General features: G+C 45.8%; 2 protein-coding genes across 4 annotated transcripts; both read right to left on the minus strand.

Moving 5' to 3' along the window:
- Positions 1-317: 317 nt before the first annotated feature.
- dnajc1 (DnaJ (Hsp40) homolog, subfamily C, member 1) lies at positions 318-10,482 on the minus strand. 2 transcript variants are annotated; one of them, XM_061693135.1, is made up of 12 exons: positions 10,293-10,482; positions 5,028-5,129; positions 4,910-4,956; positions 4,674-4,839; positions 2,116-2,207; positions 1,954-2,047; positions 1,770-1,866; positions 1,532-1,695; positions 1,336-1,455; positions 1,169-1,217; positions 669-1,051; positions 319-574 (listed from the first exon to the last, which is right to left on the minus strand). In XM_061693135.1, the coding sequence occupies exons 1-12, from the start codon at positions 10,437-10,439 to the stop codon at positions 506-508; spliced, it is 1,530 nt and encodes a 509-aa protein (XP_061549119.1). In that variant the 5' UTR covers positions 10,440-10,482; the 3' UTR covers positions 319-505. The 2 variants fall into 2 exon arrangements, with proteins under 2 accessions (XP_061549118.1, XP_061549119.1); XM_061693134.1 differs by having other exon boundaries at positions 318-574; positions 669-1,217.
- Positions 10,483-15,033: 4,551 nt separating this feature from the next.
- Positions 15,034-18,072, minus strand: inhbab (inhibin subunit beta Ab). 2 transcript variants are annotated; one of them, XM_061694035.1, is made up of 3 exons: positions 17,547-17,687; positions 16,873-17,017; positions 15,034-16,690 (listed from the first exon to the last, which is right to left on the minus strand). In XM_061694035.1, exons 1-3 carry the CDS (start codon positions 17,601-17,603, stop codon positions 15,936-15,938), a joined length of 957 nt encoding a protein of 318 aa, XP_061550019.1. In that variant the 5' UTR covers positions 17,604-17,687; the 3' UTR covers positions 15,034-15,935. The 2 variants fall into 2 exon arrangements, with proteins under 2 accessions (XP_061550019.1, XP_061550018.1); XM_061694034.1 differs by lacking the exon at positions 16,873-17,017 and having other exon boundaries at positions 17,547-18,072.
- Positions 18,073-20,845: the final 2,773 nt, after the last annotated feature.

Raw genomic sequence — 20,845 nt, forward strand, 5'->3', positions numbered from 1 at the left:
TTCTGTAGCCGGGGATCGAATCGCCAAGGTCCCTGCCTTCGGCCATCCCCCGGCTCGCACTGCACCCGACCCCTTTGGCCCCTCCCACAGGTGGTGAGCCCATGGGAAGGGGGACCCACGTTACCTTTTCGGGCTGTGACCCTTCGGTGCAGGCCCGGCCACCAGGCGCTCGCCTTCAAGCCCCACCTCCAGGCCTGGCTCCAGAGGGCGTTTGTCAATATTTAATCAAATATATGTTTTCATGGATTTTAAAAAGGGACTGAAAAAAAAGATGAACATTCTGAAGCAACAATAAAAACAAGAAATGCCCCAAATCAATTTTGATTGGATAATAAATATTTTTATTTATCAGTCAAAAAAGTGATTGACGGGTAGCATCATGAGAGGGGCTAAGGCACATGAAGCAATGAGGTCAGAGGTCATGTCCATCCTGTTGTTACATGAAAACACATGACCGTGTTCAAGGATCAAAGGTCAACCTCGCAGGCCGCGTCATCGGGCTTCATCAGCTGTTGGCTTGTTTCCTTTTTTGGACCAGTTCTGCCAACATTTTGTAACGAATCATGCAGTCCTCCTGAAACACACACACACACACAAACTGGCATACTGATTGATGTTCGATTGAGGTTTTGGTGTGCGGTGCGAAGCTTCCAGTGGTCGATCATCACCTTGCTTTTCCCAGGAACGACTTTGGCGATGCGATCCCAGCGCTCGCCACTTCCTCTGGGAAACTGCTGCAGAGCCAGTTCCAGAAGCTTCTGCTGGTTCTGAGTCCACACTACCACCTCCGCCTTGTTCTTGTTCTCCTGCACCGCCGCCGCCTCCTCCTCATCGACCTCGTCAGGGTTGAAGTCTTTCTGCCGCCGGGACCTGAGACGTCCCCCCCCCCCTCCGTCGGCCGCGACCGCACACTTCCTGTTCCCCCGCTTGACCGCTTCTTCGTCCTGCTCCTCACAGGCCACGCCCGCTCCACGCGTCACTACACTGTCATAAAAAGGAAGTGACCTCGCAGGAAGAGGAGGCCCCTTCAACTCGGAAAGCTTCACCAGACCTGCACCGGCACACGGACGACACCTGAAGCAAATGCAATCGAACTCCAGACCCAGAGCAGAAGACAGAACCTGAGACAGAAATATCAGTGGAGTGGGAGATGTAATTGCGTGTGGACCTGTGCTGAGGTGGGTGCGGTCTTTGGCTTGTTTGACTTTGGTGGTCACCTGTTGAAGGAAAAGATCAAAATAGTTCAGGAACATTTTCGCGCTGAATCCGACGAGCTAGCGAGTTAACGCGGGTTCAGCGGATTGTCACGCGGGCTTGTCGGTTTTGGGGGCTCACATCCATCACGGATCTGCCGAGCTCGTGGGCGATCTTCTCCCAACGACCCGGCGTTCCTCCCGGGAATTTTCCCATCAGTCTGCTGAGGAGGCTGACGTCGTCCTCGCTCCACTCTGACGCCTAACACCGACCGCACGCAACAACACGCACGACTTAGCGTGTCTCCATGCTATTGCTAAGGCTAACAAGAAGGCACCTTCTTCCTGGCGGGCTTCTGGTCCTGCAACCATTGGTCGAGCTGCTCTTCAACTTCCTGGATGGATCCCGTCTGCTGGTAACTTTGCAAGTTTGGCTCCTCTGCCGACGGCTCGTAGATGGGGAAGTCGATCTTTGGCTTCTTCACCTTTGGCCTCTTCTCTCCTGGAAGCACAAGGTCACGCGACTCGTCAGTTAAATTGAAGACGAAGACGGAAGAGAAAAAGCTAATTTCTTACTGGTCACAACTTCCTGTTGAGCTTTTTTTTCCTCTTCTTGTTCTTCCCTCTGCTGCTTCTTCATCTGCTGGTAATCCTCGTAGTGCTGCTGCACCTCCTGCACTCCAGAAGCACAAGAAGAAACTTCTGGAAACAGGCACACATGCATGCATGCACACACACACACACACAGCAATAACTGCACCTGCAGGGTTTGGGGCATGTGTTTGATGGACAGGTAGATCCACATGCTGACTTTCAAAGGAAGAATGTCTTGCCAGTGGGGGCGCTCCTGAGCCCTGCGCACACGCACGTGTCAGTGATGATGATGTCACACAGGAAGTGCTAACCCTCGATCCCCCAGTACCTGTCAGCACGGTCCACCCCGCCGTACTTGACTTCTTCTTTGGCGTTGCTCTTTTTCTTCTTCTCTCTCTTCTTTTTAGCCAGCATTTCATCCTGCAGACACTCAGAGGTCATCCGGGAGCTCACGTAGCCTGCTGTCGCATGTGTGTGGATGCGTGCACGCAATCTAACAAGATTATGTAATTTAATTACAAAATGTATGGAATTGTAATCCATTACATCACTGGGAGAAAATATGTACCGTAACTTCTGGTGTGGGCAGCACGGTGAGCGACTGGTAACGACACCCGCCTCACAGTTCTGAGGACAGAGTTTGCATGTTCTCCCCGTGCCTACGTGGTTTTTCTCTGGGTACTTCGGTTTCCCCCCCCCCAACATTCCAAAAACATGCTTAACTGAGGACTCTAAATTGCGCGTAGGTGTGAATTTGAGTGCAAATGGTAGTTTGTTTAGCTGTGCCCTGCGATTGGCTGGTGACCAATTCAGGGTGTACCCTGCCTCTCGCCTAGAGTCAGCTGGGATAGGCGCCAGCACACCCACTCCTGATTTTTAGGGGGTGCGCATTATCCTCCATAGGGTATTATGTGCCAGAAATTACGGTAATTAAATTTTGGAAATTGCCATGATTACAATTTTAATTACATTTGAAAAATAGCCGCAAAAGGTAGAATCTTATCACTTCCGCCTTTTAAAGGCGAAGTTTGTAATTGGCTCTCTTTGGTCATGGGCCATTCTGCTTTAGTCTCAAACATGACATGTTTTACCAAATATGACCTCCAAGCGCAACCTAGTGGAGCACAAGGTGAAAAGGTTCGACTCATAGTTCGACTTTTGAACACATAAAAGAAAATTTACTTTTGAACAGTTTCAACTTGATAATTTTTTACTTTTTTATGGAACATTCACTTATCTGGTTTGCCATGTGAAGTGATACTGTCTAAATTGTGCACATTTGTCTTTAGGTCAACATGGTATCTTGTTTTCCACATACTGTACACACATAATGCAACAACCACATTTTCATGTTTTGTTATCAGTTTATTATTTGTGTAAGAACAAGTTTGTGTTTAATTGTTAAATAATGATTTATTGGTTGAATCCACTTTTTAGAGGAAACATCCAAGGGTGGTCCTGATGATGCCTTTGTTCAAAATGAAGAAAAGTAATGCAAATGTAACTAGTAGGAATGTAACGATACCTATAGCTCATGGTTCGGTTTTATCATGGTATTAATCTCACAGTCCGATAATTATTGCGATATCGTGGGAAAGCTCACGGTATTGCAGGACGGATCACAGTACAGCTGGGACGAAGAGGCGAAAGCAAGAGAACCGAAAGAGCGGTCTTTTCTTTCTGGTCGAGTCCTTCTTGATAGGCTTTCGTAGTTTCTGTGCGTTTTCCCACAGGTTTTTTTTTTTTTTAAAGACATGTTTAAATAACATATTAGCACTTCTAACCTGTCCATCGAATGTTTACATTCATATATTGTACCTTCAAAATGCTATTCTTGCTGCAGCAATAATCATGCTATGCTCACAATAACAAAACTGTCCATTGAGTAATTATCTGTCCATTAATTTCACAGTATTTATTGTCATATTTTTTATTTATAACATGAGAAATTGGATACTGCCTAGTAACAGTGATTCCTTGGCTTAAGTCCAAAAATCATTCAAGTCAGAAAGGCAGGAACAGGAATCGTAGTTAGTTTCTTTTCCTCCGCTTAGTGATATTGTTAAGATGATTGATTATTCTGAGCAGCATCTGTAATATGTTTTAATTTGAAATGTGAACATTTCCTTCGAAGAGAGGGAAGTATGTAAGGTGATTTATTATTGCATTGATGTCTGTATTTGTATTAAGTTATTATTTTAGTTATTTATTATTTCATTTTTGGGACTAATGGAATGTATTGGCTGAGGGATATGTTGTATTCCCGATTCGTGTGATGTTCTTTCACCCAGGACCTTTGAACTTCGATACCGTGGGTCTGCATTTGCTGTGACGGAGGCCGGCGCTAAGAACAAGGCGCCTCTTCCCCAATCGATTGCGAAGCGCCGCTCAGACAGGCTTGGCGGCTACGCCCGAGTTGCAGGCGAAGTGTTTTTGATCAATGTCCTGCAATTCACATTAAGTTCTCGTTTTTTTTGTTTGTTTTTTAATCCAGTGATTAACGTTTGCCCCTTATATAACCCACTTACATCTATCCACATGGTTATTTCCGGCAAAGCGGCGTTTTGTCCACTCCGTATTACTTCCGCATCCCTCCGAACGGAGCCTTTCGGTCACGTGGGCCAGTCAGCCAATTAGCGTATTTCTTGTGACTACCCACATGGGCACGCCGTATATCCGGACCAAAACTAGATTTTAGGCACAACGGCTCAATATTTTATACCAAGACAAGACAGCGAGGCACTTTTCATACCACGATCTCGTGAATATTGTTATATTACTTTGAGAAAGTCATTGAAATAGTTACACCCCTAATTTGATTTTCAACAGGGCAACTTGTGAAACTACATTTGCAAAATGATCTCTCCAACACCGAGTGTGACTCACCAACTGTTTCTCCAGGTAGATGGACCAGATGACGGCGTAGTGTCCGATCGTGACGATGACGAAGAGCAGGAAGGCCAACTCGCTGTTGCTCATCTTCCTCACGCGCCGGTAGTAGAAGACGGGCTGCCGCCAATCGGGAAGTCCGTTCACCAGGATGTAGTCATACCTGCGCGCACCCGCAGAGGTCAGAGGTCAGGGGCGCGCCGTCAGACGCTCGCAATCGGTCGACGGCTAACCTGCGTCGTCTCTCGTCGTCCTTCAGGACTTCGTAAATGGACACCAACTGTGGAGCCGCACAAAACCTTTCAGTGTTTCATATCTTGTTTTTTCACATTGTGCTGTGCTGCGCTTCACCTGTCGGAATTGCGTCTCAGCGTTTTCATCTTTGTTCTTGTCAGGATGTAAAACAAGCGACAGGCGGCGATACGCCCTTTTGATTTCTGATGGCGTCGCATCCTGAACACAAAGCAGAGAACTGAGAGGACTTGAGTCATTGCGACTTGGACTCCGGTCGACACCCGTCACCGTTTCCATGGAGACACGACGAGGCGTTCGTTATACACACAGTACGTACAGGCTGCTTCGATTGGTCAATAAATAAGATCAGAATTTGACCTGATTGGTAATTTCTCTTTAAGAAGAGCGCAAACTGCAGGTGAGATTCAATCAGAAGGTGACTGGCCTCGACTTGCCTAAGGCCCGGTACACATAAAAACAATCGGCATGCTTTTATGCCAATTTTGCCCGTTTCTGACCAAGGACATTAAATGCCAGACTATCGTATTTCTTCTAAGATGAAGATGAAAATTATAAAATGATTATGTGGTCTGAGGTGTGTTAAAAGTGAATTTGTCCAGATAATCGGGTCCGAAACGGGTTGGGGCCGATAATCTTAAATATTGATTATATTTACGACCAAAAGTCTTCGTGTGTGGGGAAAGCCGACGTCTTCCGAGTCATGACGCTGAGAATTGTGACATGAAACGGTATGTTGTCAATCAAGAAGCAACCTGACTAAGGCACAGCGAAGCGACCATCAATAAAGCCAAATGTTTTTAAACAAGTCGGTTCCCCAGATGGAAAGAAGTCTTTTCCAAAGCAAGTCTTTTTATTGACGACATCACCATTCTACAACAGTCGCAGTTCCATTGGCAACACTTGGCAAACATCAGCGCAACATAGCCGGAAATGTTCCTTCTTCGTGATCACACGATCACATGAGATCTCTGCCTCGGAGGACTTACTTCCAGACCGGTGGTGGAACAGATTCCTTAGGTGTGTAGTGATGTGTGTTGAGATGATTAAAAATCCTTATGTGTGCACCAGGCCTAAGACAAAATCACTTCACGACTCAGTAAAAAAGAAAGTTGAGCACAGAAGTATACTGAAGTCTACATGTATTTCAATGAACTGTAGTAGTGAGCAGCTTAACAGTCCTACCAGACTTCAAGTTAAAATAATTTATTTTCATGCGCAGTTATGCTGTAGTGCATAAAGCTATTGGTACATTCCTAACACGATTTATTTGTGTTTTATCTGTAATTTTATACATACAGTTAGGCCTGTCACGATAATTAGTTTATTGAATTATTGTTTGATAAATAAAAAGGACACGACAGTTTTTCCGGACTCGATAAATTCTCATTGTTATGGTGATCTAGCACGCGGCTCACTCAGTGAGCCGACTGAGAGTTGGATGGGTGTGTCATTAGCCACTAGTGGGCTCGTGGAACCTGTACCTGTATTAGCTCTGTCCAACACTCCACAGCCTTGCTTCATGGGCAGCGCGTAGCACACAACAGAGAGACTTGGGTAAGTTAACTGTTTATTATGTTCGCTATCCCGCGCGCTAGCGAGGTAAGGTGCTAAACAGCTCACTCCACCTCAGCGACATTGTTTAAAACATCAGTGCCTCGCTCCATGTTGTTGTGTTAGTCCCCAAAAAACACACGGGAAAGTCAACTGTTTATTATGTTGGCTAACCCGCAACCTAACGAGCTACCAAGCTAAGGAGCGAAACAGCGAACTTCACTGCAGCGACAACGTTTAAAATGTCAGCGCCTCGCTCCGAGTTGTTGTTGGCTGTGAGGCACCAGTGCCTGCGGTGGCATTGGGTGATCTGCCTTGGGCGGTATTGGGTTCCTGCGGCCTCCTTCGGGCTTTCAGGGCGCCTCGGTGGGGCCGGTGGACCGCCCCGGATCCCTCGGTGTGGGACGTGTCCCGTCCACCGGGCCGCTTTCGGGCGGACTCCTGGGCCCGACCTCGCCTCTCGATTGGGTGGGGTGTGGTCTTCTGCCCCCGTGGTGCAGGCACAGCAATTACAGGACACTTCTGACAGTCATTGTACATGCGAAACTGTGTCAATTCACTTGCATGTGTCCTCAGAATTTCTTGGATATTCCCTCACTCACACTTTGGTCCTATCGACTTTTATAATTTACATCACCACTCCCACCTAGGGTTGGGCATCGTTTTAATTTGAGCGATTCTGGTTCCTTAGTTTGATTCCGGTTCCAAACGATTCTCGATTCCGATTCTTTTAGGGTTAGGTTAGAAAAAAGTTCGCATGGTTTAAATAAAGGTGTCCAAATTATGAACTTACATTTTCTTAGCAGCCCGAGGCATAGACTAAAATGAACATTTGACTCAAGGTTCTTTATAACCAGTATCAATATCAAACCTATGAACTAAAAGGCAATGTGTGTGGACTTAATATTCATTAATTAATGTTTCAGCTAAAAGTTAAATATAGAATTTTTACAATAGTTAAGTGTTTTAACTATTTTATTTCACTCACCCAGTTGACTGAGAGTTCACTTCACTGACAGCATTTTTAAAATAACTATTTTAACAATTAACTATTTTAACGTGATGAAACAGAATACAGTATACTGTTTCATCACGTCAAATGGTTTATATGTGCAAGTTTTAACTTGACTTCTTGTTTTAAGCTCCTTAAGCGCCGACTGTGAGACAACATTTAAGTGAATTTTGTCCCAATTCATTGTGATTTTGTTACAGCGAAATTTTAGCCCAACGTTAAGATTTTTTTTTAAACATGGGTGCTTACATTGGGTTGAAGACTAAAATAAACGTCAAAAACATCAGTGCAAAAGTGCAAGCAACCGTTTACCTTGTTAGCTGTCTCAATGTTGGCATAGACGCATTTTATTGTTTCACTCACCCAAGTGACTCAGTTGACTTCACTGAAGTTCCGCGCAGTGTAGGCTGAGGCTCGGAGCGTGTCAGATGCTACACATCGGGAAAAACTCCTTTACACAATATAATCTTATTCCAAGTGTTGCACTGAGGCGACTGGTCATTAATTTTAACAAAGTTAAGACACACTTTTGTTCGCCGCCGGTGCCATTGGGCATAAGCACGTCATCGTGCCCGTTCTTCTTCGTTGGTTTACGCCGCTTCCAACAGCCGAACAGGACACCCAAAAAATAAAACGTTCTTTCTTCGCGATCCGCAAAGGAGCGCTGTACTAGTACGTATGCAGTGATTCATGCGGAAGTTCACTGCGAACTAGTACCATGAGTGTTTTGTTCGCGCAAGGTACAACGTACTACGCAGTGAACGTACTCATGAGTAATTTTAACCGCAAGTCCTGACGTCCACGCGGGGATAGCTTTCACCGGCAGCCGTTTCTTCAAGCTATCGGCTAATGTTGAATCAGTCAAGCACATGAAAACAAGCACACATATTTAAAATAAATTTATGCATGTACACATGCATATCATCCCCTCTGTGTCTCTAATGCGGCTATTAAAGCTTTTTGTGTAATAATAATAAATACATGAAACTTCTATAGCGCTTCTCAAGCCACTCAACTCTGACAATCTGATCGGTATCGGCCGATAATTAGCATTTTATGCTGATCGGCCGATTGGCTTTGTCATAATTCGCCGATCCGATCAACTCCGCAAAAGACATTTACTCCTCGTCGCCATTGTGCACAGTATATTTGAATCCGAAAGCTAGTTTATTTTTAGCCTTGTTGCGTGTCTTTTGACGTTGTATTGTAAATATCTTGACGGCCAATGAAGTTATTTAAAACATTTTTAAAAAACATGTCGGCGGTGTGGGATAGACAACACGTAATGCCCGGATCTGACTACAAGACAAATTTGCTCTTTCACGATTGCACTATGTCAGACCACTGCAATAAAACCTTGTATTCCGATAGCACCGCATCCCGTTTTTTACGATCATTGGGCTTTATCTTGTCAACTCAAATGTGACCGGATACACGCATTACCGTGGCGACGCAAACAAGAGTGGATCGCGCCGACTGTATTATGAGGACAAAATGGGGAAAAACGTGTGCTGCTGGTCACCGGCGCTCAGGACAGGAGAGGACGTTCGTTTAAGGCTCGCTTGAGGTATGTTCACGTACTTTGAATACGATACGGCTCACAAGCAGGCAACAAAAACGTTATGTAGCCTAGCAAGCTAGTGCTAGCACTGACGGTTGTATGTAAACATGCCGCCATTCTGTCGAATCATGCTCTAAAGTTTCGGTGTAGGCGAAGTCCATCCATCCATCCATTTTCTGAGCCGCTTCTCCTCACGAGGGTCGCGGGCGTGCCGGAGCCTATCCCAGCTGTCATCGGGCAGGAGGCGGGGTACACCCTGAACTGTTTGCCAGCCAATCGCAGGGCACATACAAACAAACAACCATTCGCACTCACAGTCACACCTACGGGCAATTTTTAGAGACGCCAATCAATGCATGTTTTTGGGATGTGGGAGGAAAGCGGAGTGCCCAGAGAAAACCCACGCAGGCACGGGGAGAACATGCAAACTCCACACAGGCGGGACCGGGGATTGAACGACGCTCTAACCAGTCGGCCACCGTGCCGCCTGTGGGTGAAGTCATTGAATTAAAAATCAAGTAATTTAATTACAGTAAGTTAGCACCCACTATTTCTGTCATGTTCTAATGTTGGTTTGACCTGACTGATTAGAATCCACGATCTGACTAGAGGAGTGATTTCCAACCTTTATGGAGCCAAGGAACATATTTTACAATTGAAAAATCTCACGGCACAGCAACAAACAAAAATGTGACAAAAAGTGGAGACATGAATGACTGTATTGACTTCCTGCCATCTAATAGAAGACCATTCATTTGTTCTCTGTCACTATGCCTCACTGGCATAAATAGAGGAACAAAGATACATTATTTATTGTAAATATAATTGTGTAAAGCCTACTCACAATACGTGACGACAACAACAACAACGCGTAGTCCTTCGGTGAACGTGAACCTCAGGGCTGACTCGTGAACTGAATAAGGAAGCACTTGGCGATTAAGTGAACGAATCTTTGTAACTGATTCTCGTGATTCAGTAGACTCAAAAGAACGGCCGTGCCCATCGCTATTGCACGACCGGCGATCATGTTCCATCGTGCAAACGTCATCGCGCAAAGATTTACGTGCAACTTGACCTGGGACTTGAAAATTGAACATACTTGACCCACACAGCCTAGATTAGGCATTCGTGCTGTGACAGACTCCGGTCCATTTTGTCAAGGGGGGTAACACTGCCCCCGCTAGAACCGCCACTGGGTCGACGTGGTTACCATGGAGACGGTCGGAGAAGCACGAACCTGCTCCAGAGACAGGAAACGGTAAAAGGTGTCCGGGATCTCCTCGACCAGATCCAGAAGCTCCAGGTCTGCGTCCCAAGCGTCCGACGGGAGGCCGATAGACAAGAGAGCCAATCCAAACACCGCAAGCCATCCGCCCGCCGTCATCTCGAGCTGCTCGCGCGGTTCCCAATCGGCCAGCTCAGCGGGCCGCTGCCACGGAAGTGCTCGGAAGCTACATCCGGGTCAGACGGCCTGTCACAATAAGAACCAAAAAAAGGGTTGGTCGTCGTGTGTGGTGTGATCACAGAATCTCAACACGGAAAATACATGCACTCAAGGAGGATAATATAAACAGGAAATTACACAATTAAAGTCAAAAAGGCGATTCTGATGAGAAAGAAAACAAAACAAGGTACATTTAAATTACCTATTATGGAGCACAGACGGGAAGATTCAAACAATGAGTGACGAGCCATGGCTACGATGATTTTCTGAGCATTACCTTTTACAACTTTTTTAAAGACATGGGAAAAATATTTTCAAGTCATTCATAAACCCGGACAAGGAGGGCTTAGTCTCAATTTTGCACAATGAATGATATCTCGCAACAAAATGATAATGTCCGAAACAGGCGGCACGGTGGTTAGCACGTCTACCTCACAACTTTGAGGATTCGGGTTCAAATCTGGCCTTGACGTCGAGGATTCCGACTAAGAAAAGTAATTTTTTTATTTGTTGTTTTTGTCTCCGGTAGTTGGATCAGCTCTAGTACGACAACAGAGAGTCAATTGAAATATTTTTGAGACATAAAAAACATTAAAAACACACTCACTGAGCAATACAAGTTTACCGGTAATGTGGTAATGCCGGTACATTTCTTTATTTTATTTTATTTATTTATTTTGGCCAATTGTGCAAAATGAGGCCGAGTCCTCTGGCAATTAGAGCAGTTTGAAATGACGAATAGAACAATAGTCTGGTGCAATGACCATTGTGCAAAGGGCGCAGAGACTTCAAGAAATGGATGCAGTTTAAAGTGACTAGTAGTGCGATCATCTGCGGAAAAAACTGAGCGGATTTTCGAACTACACCCTGAACTGGTAGGTTAATTGAAGACTCTAAATAGCCCGCAGGTGTGAACGTGAGTGCGAATGGTTGTTGGTTTCGATGTGCCCTGCGATTGGCTGGCGACCAGTTCAGGGCGTACCCCGCCTCTCGCCCGGAGTCGGCTGGGTATGGAATCAGATTAGTGCCAAAACATTCACACAAAACTTTTTAAATCGCAAACATGCCACAATAATTTTGAATTTGCTTCCCCGCCCCCTACAGCTTTCTCTGGAATCAGAGTGATTTCAAAAGTTTTGTGTGAATCTTTTTTTCACGTACACGATTTCAAAAGTTTTGTGTGAATCATTTTGGCACTAATCTGATTCCGTAGGATAGGCTCCAGCACGCCCGCGACCCGCGTGTGGAGAAGCAGTACGGAAAATGAATAAATGACTACTTTAATAATATGTAATACTTTACACGGGTAGAATCTGTGAATGATTTGAAAATATTTTATTAGTAACCAAATATTTTGCAAATAAGTTAAATACATGTAGGCCCATGTCATTTATTGATACAAACATGGTATTTAAATGTGTAAACACAAATGAAACCGAAACACGGAATAATGTAATCTTTGGTTGCTCTGTGCTGACATCTTGTGGTAAAAGACATTGTAGATGTTTTATTTTATTATTGATCAAATATTTTGCATGCCAAATCAGCAAGCTTTACATCAGCAATATTCCACATCAGTTAGGAAAAGTGGAGTCGAATTCATTTTCAAACAGGCCTGTCCTCGCCTATGACCCGGTGACGTCGTATTGCAAGAAAGGTTAAGGAAAGGTGGCATAAAGGTTAGGAGATTGGACTTTAAGAAGAGTGCCTTGGCTTTTGAAGGAAACGATTTGCTTGTTGCCTCAACGTTGTCACGTGACTTCACTGTCACGCAGTTAATGACTTGAAAACATTATTTTGTTTTCAATGAACAAAAAACAGCTGGAAGATAACAGTTGCCGTTTCTACGAGGTTTTAGAAAAAGCTGTTTTCAGGGTATGAAGTGAGTTTTTGTTTTGTTTTGTTTTTTATCACAGGGCTCAAATCTATGCAAAGTTCAAAAACCAGCATCTGTGATGGTTTGGGGCTGTGTTAGTGCCAATGGCATGGGTAAGTTACACATCTGTGGTTTTGGAGAAACATATGCTGCCATCCAAGCAACGTCTTCTTCATGGACACCCCTGCTTATTTCAACAAGACAATTTCAAACCACATTGTGCACGTGTTACAACAGCGTGGCTTCGTAGTAAAAGAGTGCGCTTACTAGACTGGCCTGCCTGCAGTCCAGACCTGTCTCCCATTGAAAATGCCTGGCGCATTATGAAGCGTAAAATACGACAACGGAGACCCCGGACTCTTGAACAGTTGAAGCTGTACATCGAGCAAGACTGGGAAAGAATTTCACCGACAAAGCTTCAACAATTAGCGTCCTCAGTTCCCAAACGTTGATTGAATGTTGTTCAAAGAAAAGGTGACGTAACACAGTGGTAAACATGAGCCTGTCCCAGCTTTTTGGAACGTGTTGCAGCCAAAAAATTATAAGTTCATGATTATTTGCTAAAAACAATAGTTGATCAGTTTGAACATGAAATATCTTGTCTTTGTAGTGTATTCAATTAAATATAGGTTGAACATGATTTGCAAATCATTGTGTTCAGTTTTTATTTATCTTTAACACAACGTCCCAACTTAATTGGAATTGGGGTTGTATGTTCACATGAACTGTTTGTCCCTTGCACATATGGACATTGTCATTTTTCAACAGGACTCTTATAATTATATGGGCAAATAACCCACAAACCACATGGTGACAAAACCCACAAACGTGAATAGTGAATTTGGTGATTGGTGGAAAAAAACAGTGTGGTCGGAATCTTTGTATACGTGACCGTTACCTTGTTGAAAGGTTTGTGAAATAATTATTTGTGTAAAACAAATGGTCAATTAAGATGAAGTGCACTCCTTACTTACATGACTTCTGGAACTTCTTAAAGATTTCTAGAACTTGTGTTTGCGGGCACGTCCCACCGGGAGGAGACTCCGGGGACGGCCCAGGACACGCTGGAGAGACTTTGTCTCCCGGCTGGCCTGGGAACGCCTCGGGATACCCCCGGGAGAGCTGGTTGAAGTGGCTGGGGAGAGGGAAGTCTGGGCTTCCCTATTAAAGCTACTGCCCCTGCGACCCGACCTCGGATAAGCGGAAGAAAATGGATGGATGGATGGACATCCATCCAATTTCCGTCCCGCTTTTCCTCACTAGTGTCGCGGGCAGGTGCTCAGGAATCTTTGCATATGGGCTTAGAGCAATTGACAACTTGCACCAAATCCAACCGTTCTCTATCCTGAGTGGTTCAGTTTACTGTCTTTATTCTAGATGGACCAAAGGGCCACCTCTTCCAAATTGTGGGCTGGTCTCTTGGAAAAAAAGGCGGTGGTGGGGGGAATCAGCGTCGCATCGGCCCTAAAGATACCGCCCCGCCAGGCAAGTGCCCGGTGTGCCCGATGGGCAGTCTACTGCTGACTGTAAATCAGTCTATGCAATATTATATATGTATATAAAACATACAATTAGGAAGCAGCAGCTATGATGTTCTTCTCGTCACACTTCTGCCTCGCAGTCTACGACTGAAAAAATAAAATCTCTTCTGTAATTAGAGCTAATGGGTTTAATAATAATGAAAATGTGAAGGATCTGCCATAGTTACATTTTCTTTGCGTTCTTTTTATAATTATTATGTTTCCTATTGTTGGGATTCTCATGAAGAGTGAGTGCGCAGCGGTATGTCCTCGTCAGTGTGCATCTATGAAGGCGGCTGGGTGGACCCATCTAATCGCCGCCCCCGCCTCCATCAGAGCAGCTAATGCTCACAAGAACACTCGACACCACGACTGTGAGTGTGAAGAAGCTAATTCGAGACTCTCATCGTCACGTCCTGCAGGACAGTGAAGAATTAAAAAAGGAAGTTGTGTGTGTTTATTTCTCACACTTGTTCAACGTGCATTGGGTGTGGGGCACCAGTGCTTCAGTCCATCAGAAATGAACTTAATAATAACAACATTGATATTGTTGGTATTATTATTATTTTTACGACGTGGCTTTGGAGCTTGAATTCCACGGCAGTGCTATGGCAGATGGGTTGCATGGGATTGACTACAAGCCGATCAGTAAGAGTGTCGAGAGCTTTTTGCCCATGTGGCGGAAGGTCAAAATCAATTCAGAAGTGACATTTCATGAATGAGACTAGGCCTCTATAGTTCCACCTTTTTGTCACCTCCTGGGTCCTCGCTCCTCTGTTTACATTTTAGGGCCTTAGAGATGCAATCGAAGAGCGAGGGGATGAGGAGACAAGATGATGAGGAGCGATGAGGGACAAATGTTTAGAAAGGTGAGACCCCGTTCCCCGATGACCTCATTTCACGGAGCCGGCAGTTAAAGATCTCTCCACGCGTTTTCTGTAGCGCTTCTCCTCATGGGTGTCGCGGGTGTGTTGGAGCCTATCCCAGCTGACTTTAAGTGAGAGACGGGGTACACCCTAAACTGGTCGCCAGCCAACCACAGGGCAGTCATGAAAGATGTTTTAGCAAATTGTATCTAATCTTACTTTTCTGTCCAAGATATTGGAGAAAGCATTTTCCCAAGAATTGTACAAATTCCTACAGACCAATCATTTATTTGAGCACTTTCCGTCACAACTGAGAACACATCACACTAGTGAGACAGCACTCGTGAAAGTTAGTAAAAACTAGAACATGATGACATCGCAGTAGTGAGACAGCATTTTTCCACTTGTGCAAAATAAAAAAAAAAAGATGTTTCTTTGCTGATACAGAATAACTACGAGAGCATGCGAGTGCTTGAGCATAAGAACTTAACAAGCTCGAGGTGCCTTATCAACCTACAAGACCACTGCGCTCCCAAAGTTTGCTTGTGTTTCACCCATTCTCTAAAATGGCCTTCAAAGTGCATTGTAAGGGAAGTGAAAATAATATTTGATTAGATTGGCCATCAAATAATTTCACAATACTGCACATACTTTGGAACAGTTGTCATGCTGTCTTTTAGGAGAACTTTTTCTTCCTAAGAATATTTGATTGCTATTATTACCACACGCTCCAGTACCCACAATGCATTGTTTTGCCCTCTTTGCATTTCTAAAATCAAGTCCTCGACTCAGGCGTGAGTTTGTAGGTCAGTGAACAAACTGATCGTTGCCACGGTGACCAGTTTTGGCTGGCCGGCTTCTTCAGCCTGTAAATTTTCATTTGAGCAGCGCATCCACTTCCTGTCAATCGGGGGTACACATGGATATAAACACCCTTAATTCACGTTTGAAGCTCACAAGGCAACGTTCAATCTTTGGCTTCTTTCAACTAATACGTCAATTTCGTCATCTGCAAGTGATGAAATGAATGACATCATACTTTTTTAAATGAACTTCCTTCCTTCTTTCCAATGTGGAAAAAACTTCTTAGATGAACGTTTGAGCAAATCCTACATTTGACCTGCTAAGTATTTGTGTTTGTGTGTGTGTGGGTGCGTGCTTGGGTGTCTTTTTTTCACGAGCACTCACACTGCTCCACAATCATGTTGTGTATGTCTTTTTTGACGATCATCTGCTCGTGGTCGAAGTACAGCATGGACATAGCGCGCAGCCGCGTGGGCACACAACACGACTTGATGTTCTGTAAAGGTGCGTAGCCCCTCATGCGGTACTGGTCGATGACAGCGGCGTGGAAGGAGAGAGCCGAGCCGCCGACGCTCGCCATGTGGTTGAGACAGTCTCCCTCGCAGTAGTTGGCATGGTAACCAGACGGAGCGATAATCCAGTCGCTCCATCCGATGTCTTTAAAGCTCACATAAAACTGTTGCTTGCAGCACGTGCGCGTTTTGCCGTCGCACTCCAAACTTCGAGCGGTCCGGCGTCGAGCCACTTCCTCTCTGGCTCGTAGCGCCGCCATCAGGAAGGGCCGGTGGGATCGGTCGCCGTCAGCAGAAGGCAGGACGGCCACGGCGCCGGCCCCGACGCACAGAGGGCAGGACAGCCGTAGACGCAGCGGTCCGTCGCCTCGGTCCAGCGCGGACTGAACGCAGCGCTGCACTGCCAGAGTGTGCCAGCCGCTGCGACGCGTGTCCGCCGTCTTCTCCGACACCGGTGCGTCCTGCTCGGCCTGGTAGAGCTGCAGCTTCACTTTGCCTCTGGCCCGACTTCCCCGAGACAATTTGAGGAAGATCCACAAATCGGCCTGCTCCACCAGCGCCGACCTGCCGCTTTCCTTGGAGAGGTCGAAGGTCAAGGTGTTCCCAGCCTCTCCTGGCACAGAAAAACACAGCGACACGTAGCACGTTGGCATCACAATTAGTAGATGTGCTAAAAAAAGCCCCCAAAGTGCCCCTTTGTCTCCTGTGTGGACTAATTAGTGAGTCTGAATGAAGTCATTCTTTACTTCAAGCCTCCCCCTCATTAACAAGTCTAACGAGGGCCGCTATTAATACCTCTGCTCGGTGCCCTCCGCTCAGTGGTCATCACACCAATGTGTTTGTTCACCTCTATAGTGTGAGACATAAACTTGACAACATCCTGCTTTTCCTGTTCTGGCTTGAGGGTGGGGGGTATCGCTGCTGACTCTGGGAGTGTCAACTGTCAATCACAGGACCAAAATCACAATCACAGGACCATTGTGAATGAAGCTGCATGAAATTCAACAATGGAAACCTTTGTGGTTTACATTACTGCCAAAGGCCTAGCTCCCAAGCTCAAGTCAAGTATTAGCTGCTCTTTGTTACACCCTCTGCTGGTCGAATTGTGCACAAGCAGCTACTGCCAACAACTTTAGTGGGAAGCTTCCGTTCAGTTCCCGAGTCCAAGCAAAACATTGGCTCACGCGCGCACACAATAATAATCCAGAAATCCTGCTTTAGAAAGTTTGTAAACAAACTTTGAATTTAGAGCCTTTGTGCGACTGGGTTGATACTGGGTTGATCAGTTGATCACATCGTTATGTTGACACAGCAACTCAGCGTTCACTGGCCAGACTGAACTTGTCTGTTAAATCACACATTGAACGTTATTTACATGTAACAAGAAGACAGTCATCAACCAATAAGAGTCATGGGAACTTGGACGGCATCAAGAAGCTTGCTTCTGCCATCTTTGCGCAGGCACTCACCCGGCTCGGCAAAGGCGATGACCTCGACCTCGGCGGGGGCCTCGGGGTTGGCGCCATCTGCCTGAACGTCCACGCTACCGTCGGTGGCCACACGGCCGATGTGCAGTTTCTTGATGGCGTTGAGAAGCGCGGCACGAGGAAGCGCCTGCGTCAGGTTGGGTCTTGCGCTCAGATGGAGCATGTTGAGGATGTGACGCTTGACCGCATCCACCATGTCGCTGGAGTTCTTCCTCACCTGGCCCACGGTGCAAGACGCACACTTGGAGGACTCGACCCCCTGCTGGAGGCTCAGAGGAACGTCCGACTGCAGGACCAGTGAGCCGGCGGACCAGAAATGGACAATGACGGTCAGAGTGAAAAGAGCTGTATGAAAAGAAGCGGAAGTCATGGTGAACCCCCACAATGCAACAGGTCCTCCAGACTAAGTCAGTCGACAGGGATCTGCTTCCATCCGGCTCACTCTCTGCCTAAAGTTGCTCTATGTTCTCTGTGTAGCTCTATGTTGATCACTTCTACATCAGGTCTGCTTCTTGTGAGCTGCTCTCCTCGCATACACTAATTATACTTGGGTGTCCGTTTGATCCCTCCCTCCACCACAGGAATTTCCCTGTGAGTCAGTGACATCAAACACACACACACTCACTTTCTCCTGAATGAATGTCACGACAGAAGAGGAGGAGGACCACGAAGTGGCCCTGATTCATTCATGCCAAACACGCGCACACACACAGTCATGAGTCAGAGCGTCATCTTTATCATCATCATCATCATCATCATCATCATCACCTCACGTGGAGGACAGACTTGATCGCTGTGAGATTCATTTTTAGAAAGAAAACTTGTTACGATCGCAGAGCAGATGGAGTGCACACACACACACACACACACACACACACATACCCTCTGCTGGTGGGATTCAAGTGTTACATCACATCTTCATGTGGGACGGAAAGTTTGTGATTTAGATAAAAAAGGAATGATGATGAAGGAAGGAAAGACCTGGTGGGCGTAACAGGAGCTTGGCATCGGCTCATATAATTTTTTTTAAAAAAGTCAATTATTCAGAGTGGTCCAAACTGGAATCAAACCAGGGAAATTTGCTGTGAGACAGCAGCAACAACCACTGCTTCTCTATGTCGTCAATCAAAAGCATATGATGAAGACGAATATGAAGTGCTATATCTAATAATCTTATTATGTGAATATCTCTCGACAGCATCACTTAAAAGGCAGCATGTACCTAATGTCGTGTTCTGTGTTTCTGTCTGCTGGTGACTTCATATCCCTTGTTTCCACAATCTCTTCCTCTTCTGGCTGTGGTGGCGTCAGGTGTTTCGGTGCGGCTTCAGCGCAAGGAAGGTGCCAGAGTGTTGTCTACTTGCTTCCTTACTTGTCGCCATTGTTCTTGCTAAGTAACGCATGTTACCCGTTTGATCTTCATCTGATTCCAGCCACAAGTACAGTTTGTGTTAAGGCCTCGTCTAGGGGTAGGGAGGCGCAAGATAAAATGGCAAGACACAGGGAAATGTGACTAACAAAATAGTTAAATACCACATGTGGACAAAAATAAAGAACAATAAAAGTTTACAATTTACACACTAAAACTGAAGCGCTCCTTCAGAATTAGAATCAAAATCATCAGAATCATCTTTATTTGCCAAATGTGTCAAAAACACAAAAGGAATTAGTCTCCGGTAGTTGGAGCTGCTCTTGTATGACAAGACAGTCAATTGACAGAGAATACTTTTTGAGACATAAAAACATGAAAACAAAGTCACTGAGCAATAAAAGGTTACAAGTAATGTGGTCATGCCGGTAAAGAAAATGTTTAGAAAATTGTGCAAAATGATGCCGAGTCCTCTAGCAATTAGAGTAGTTTGAAGTGACTAATAGAACAATAGTCTGGTGCAATGCAAAGGGCGCAGAGACTTCAAGAAGACTTCATGCAGTTTAAAGTGACTAGTAATGCAATAAACTGGGACAATGTCAATTGTGCAAATGTTGCAGATGCTTCTCAAGCACATGAGTGGCCAGTTTTGGTCAACAACAGATATGCAAGTAGTGCAGGGAGACGAGACTACTACAGTGAGTACACGAGTAATGTATAATTGGCCCGACAGAGATGTGATAACAATCTCAAGACAAAATTGGCCGCATGTTACAATGGAAGTGTAAGTTAACTATTTCAGGAGTTAATGGCAAGAGGGAAGAAGCTGTTGGAATGTCTGCTTGTTTTAGTTTGCATTGATGGATAGCGCCTACCTGAGGGAAGGAGCTGGAAGACGTGGATGTGGAGGGTCCAGAGGATTGCACGCTCTTGTCTTAGTTCTGGCAGCGTGCAAGTCCTCAAGAGTGGGTGGTGGGGTATCGACAATCTCTTCAGCAGTTTTGATTGTCTGTTGCAGTCGGACTTTGTCCTTTTTTGTAGCAGTGCCAAACCAGACTGTGATGGATGAACACAGGACTGATTCGATGACTACTGTGTGGAACTGCCTCAACAGCTCCTATGGCAGGCCGTGCTTCCTCAGAAGCCGCAGGAAGTACATCCTCTGCTGGGCCTTTTTGAGGATGGAGTTGATGTTGATCTTCCACTTCAGGTTAGGGTTAGAGACTGTAATTCCCAGGAACTTGAAGGTCTCGACGGTTGACACAGGGCAGTTAGACAGCGTGAGGGGCAGCTCTGGCGAAGGATGCCAAGGTTGTATAAGCCGCACCACAGCTCCAGCCGCTCCACTTCCTGTTGATACGCAGACTCATCATCGTCTTTGACGAGGCCGATGACTGTGGCGTCGTCTGCAAACTTTAGGAGTATGACGGCCGGGTGCGTTGAGGTGCGGTCGTTCGTGTAGAGAGAGAAGAGCAGGGGAGAGAGGACGCATCCTTGTGGCGACCTGGTGCTGGTGGTGCGTGTAGATGAGGTGGTGTTCCCCAGCCTCACCAGCTGTGTCCTGCCCGTCAGGAAGCTGCAAATCCACTGGCAGATGGCAGGCGAGTCGCTGAGTTGGAGAAGCTTGGAGGAGAGGAGTTCGGGGATGATGATGTTGAACGCAGAGCTGAAGTCCACGAACAGGATCCTTGCGTCGGTCCCCACGCCGCTGAGGTGTTCTAGGATGAAATGAAGTCCCATGTTGACTGCGTCATCCACAGACCTGTTTGCTCAGTAGGCAAACTCCAGGGGGTTCCCTTACTGAACAAGTCTCTCTCCTGTCCCTCCCGTGAGTACTCCTCCCACGCCCGCAGCCTCCTACCAACCCCTCCTCCCGTACAATGATGCTTACATTCCGCCTCCCGAATCTTAT

The sequence above is a fragment of the Phycodurus eques genome, chromosome 13, assembly GCF_024500275.1.
Source record: "Phycodurus eques isolate BA_2022a chromosome 13, UOR_Pequ_1.1, whole genome shotgun sequence".
Classification (NCBI taxonomy): Eukaryota; Metazoa; Chordata; class Actinopteri; order Syngnathiformes; family Syngnathidae; genus Phycodurus; species Phycodurus eques.

What these genes read in the sequence shown, in the direction of transcription:
- dnajc1 (XM_061693134.1), bottom strand. Translation starts at nt 10,439, where the DNA reads ATGACGGCGGGCGGATGGCTTGCGGTGTTTGGATTGGCTCTCTTGTCT. An exon ending in TCTACCTGGAGAAACAGTTG is followed by an intron (nt 2,208 to 4,673) that starts GTGAGTCACACT and finishes GAGTGTCTGCAG; the next exon opens with GATGAAATGCTGGCTAAAAA. An exon ending in TCAACAGGAAGTTGTGACCA is followed by an intron (nt 1,696 to 1,769) that starts GTAAGAAATTAG and finishes TTGTGCTTCCAG; the next exon opens with GAGAGAAGAGGCCAAAGGTG.
- inhbab (XM_061694034.1), bottom strand. Translation starts at nt 17,934, where the DNA reads ATGACTTCCGCTTCTTTTCATACAGCTCTTTTCACTCTGACCGTCATT. An exon ending in CATCGCCTTTGCCGAGCCGG is followed by an intron (nt 16,691 to 17,546) that starts GTGAGTGCCTGC and finishes TTTCTGTGCCAG; the next exon opens with GAGAGGCTGGGAACACCTTG.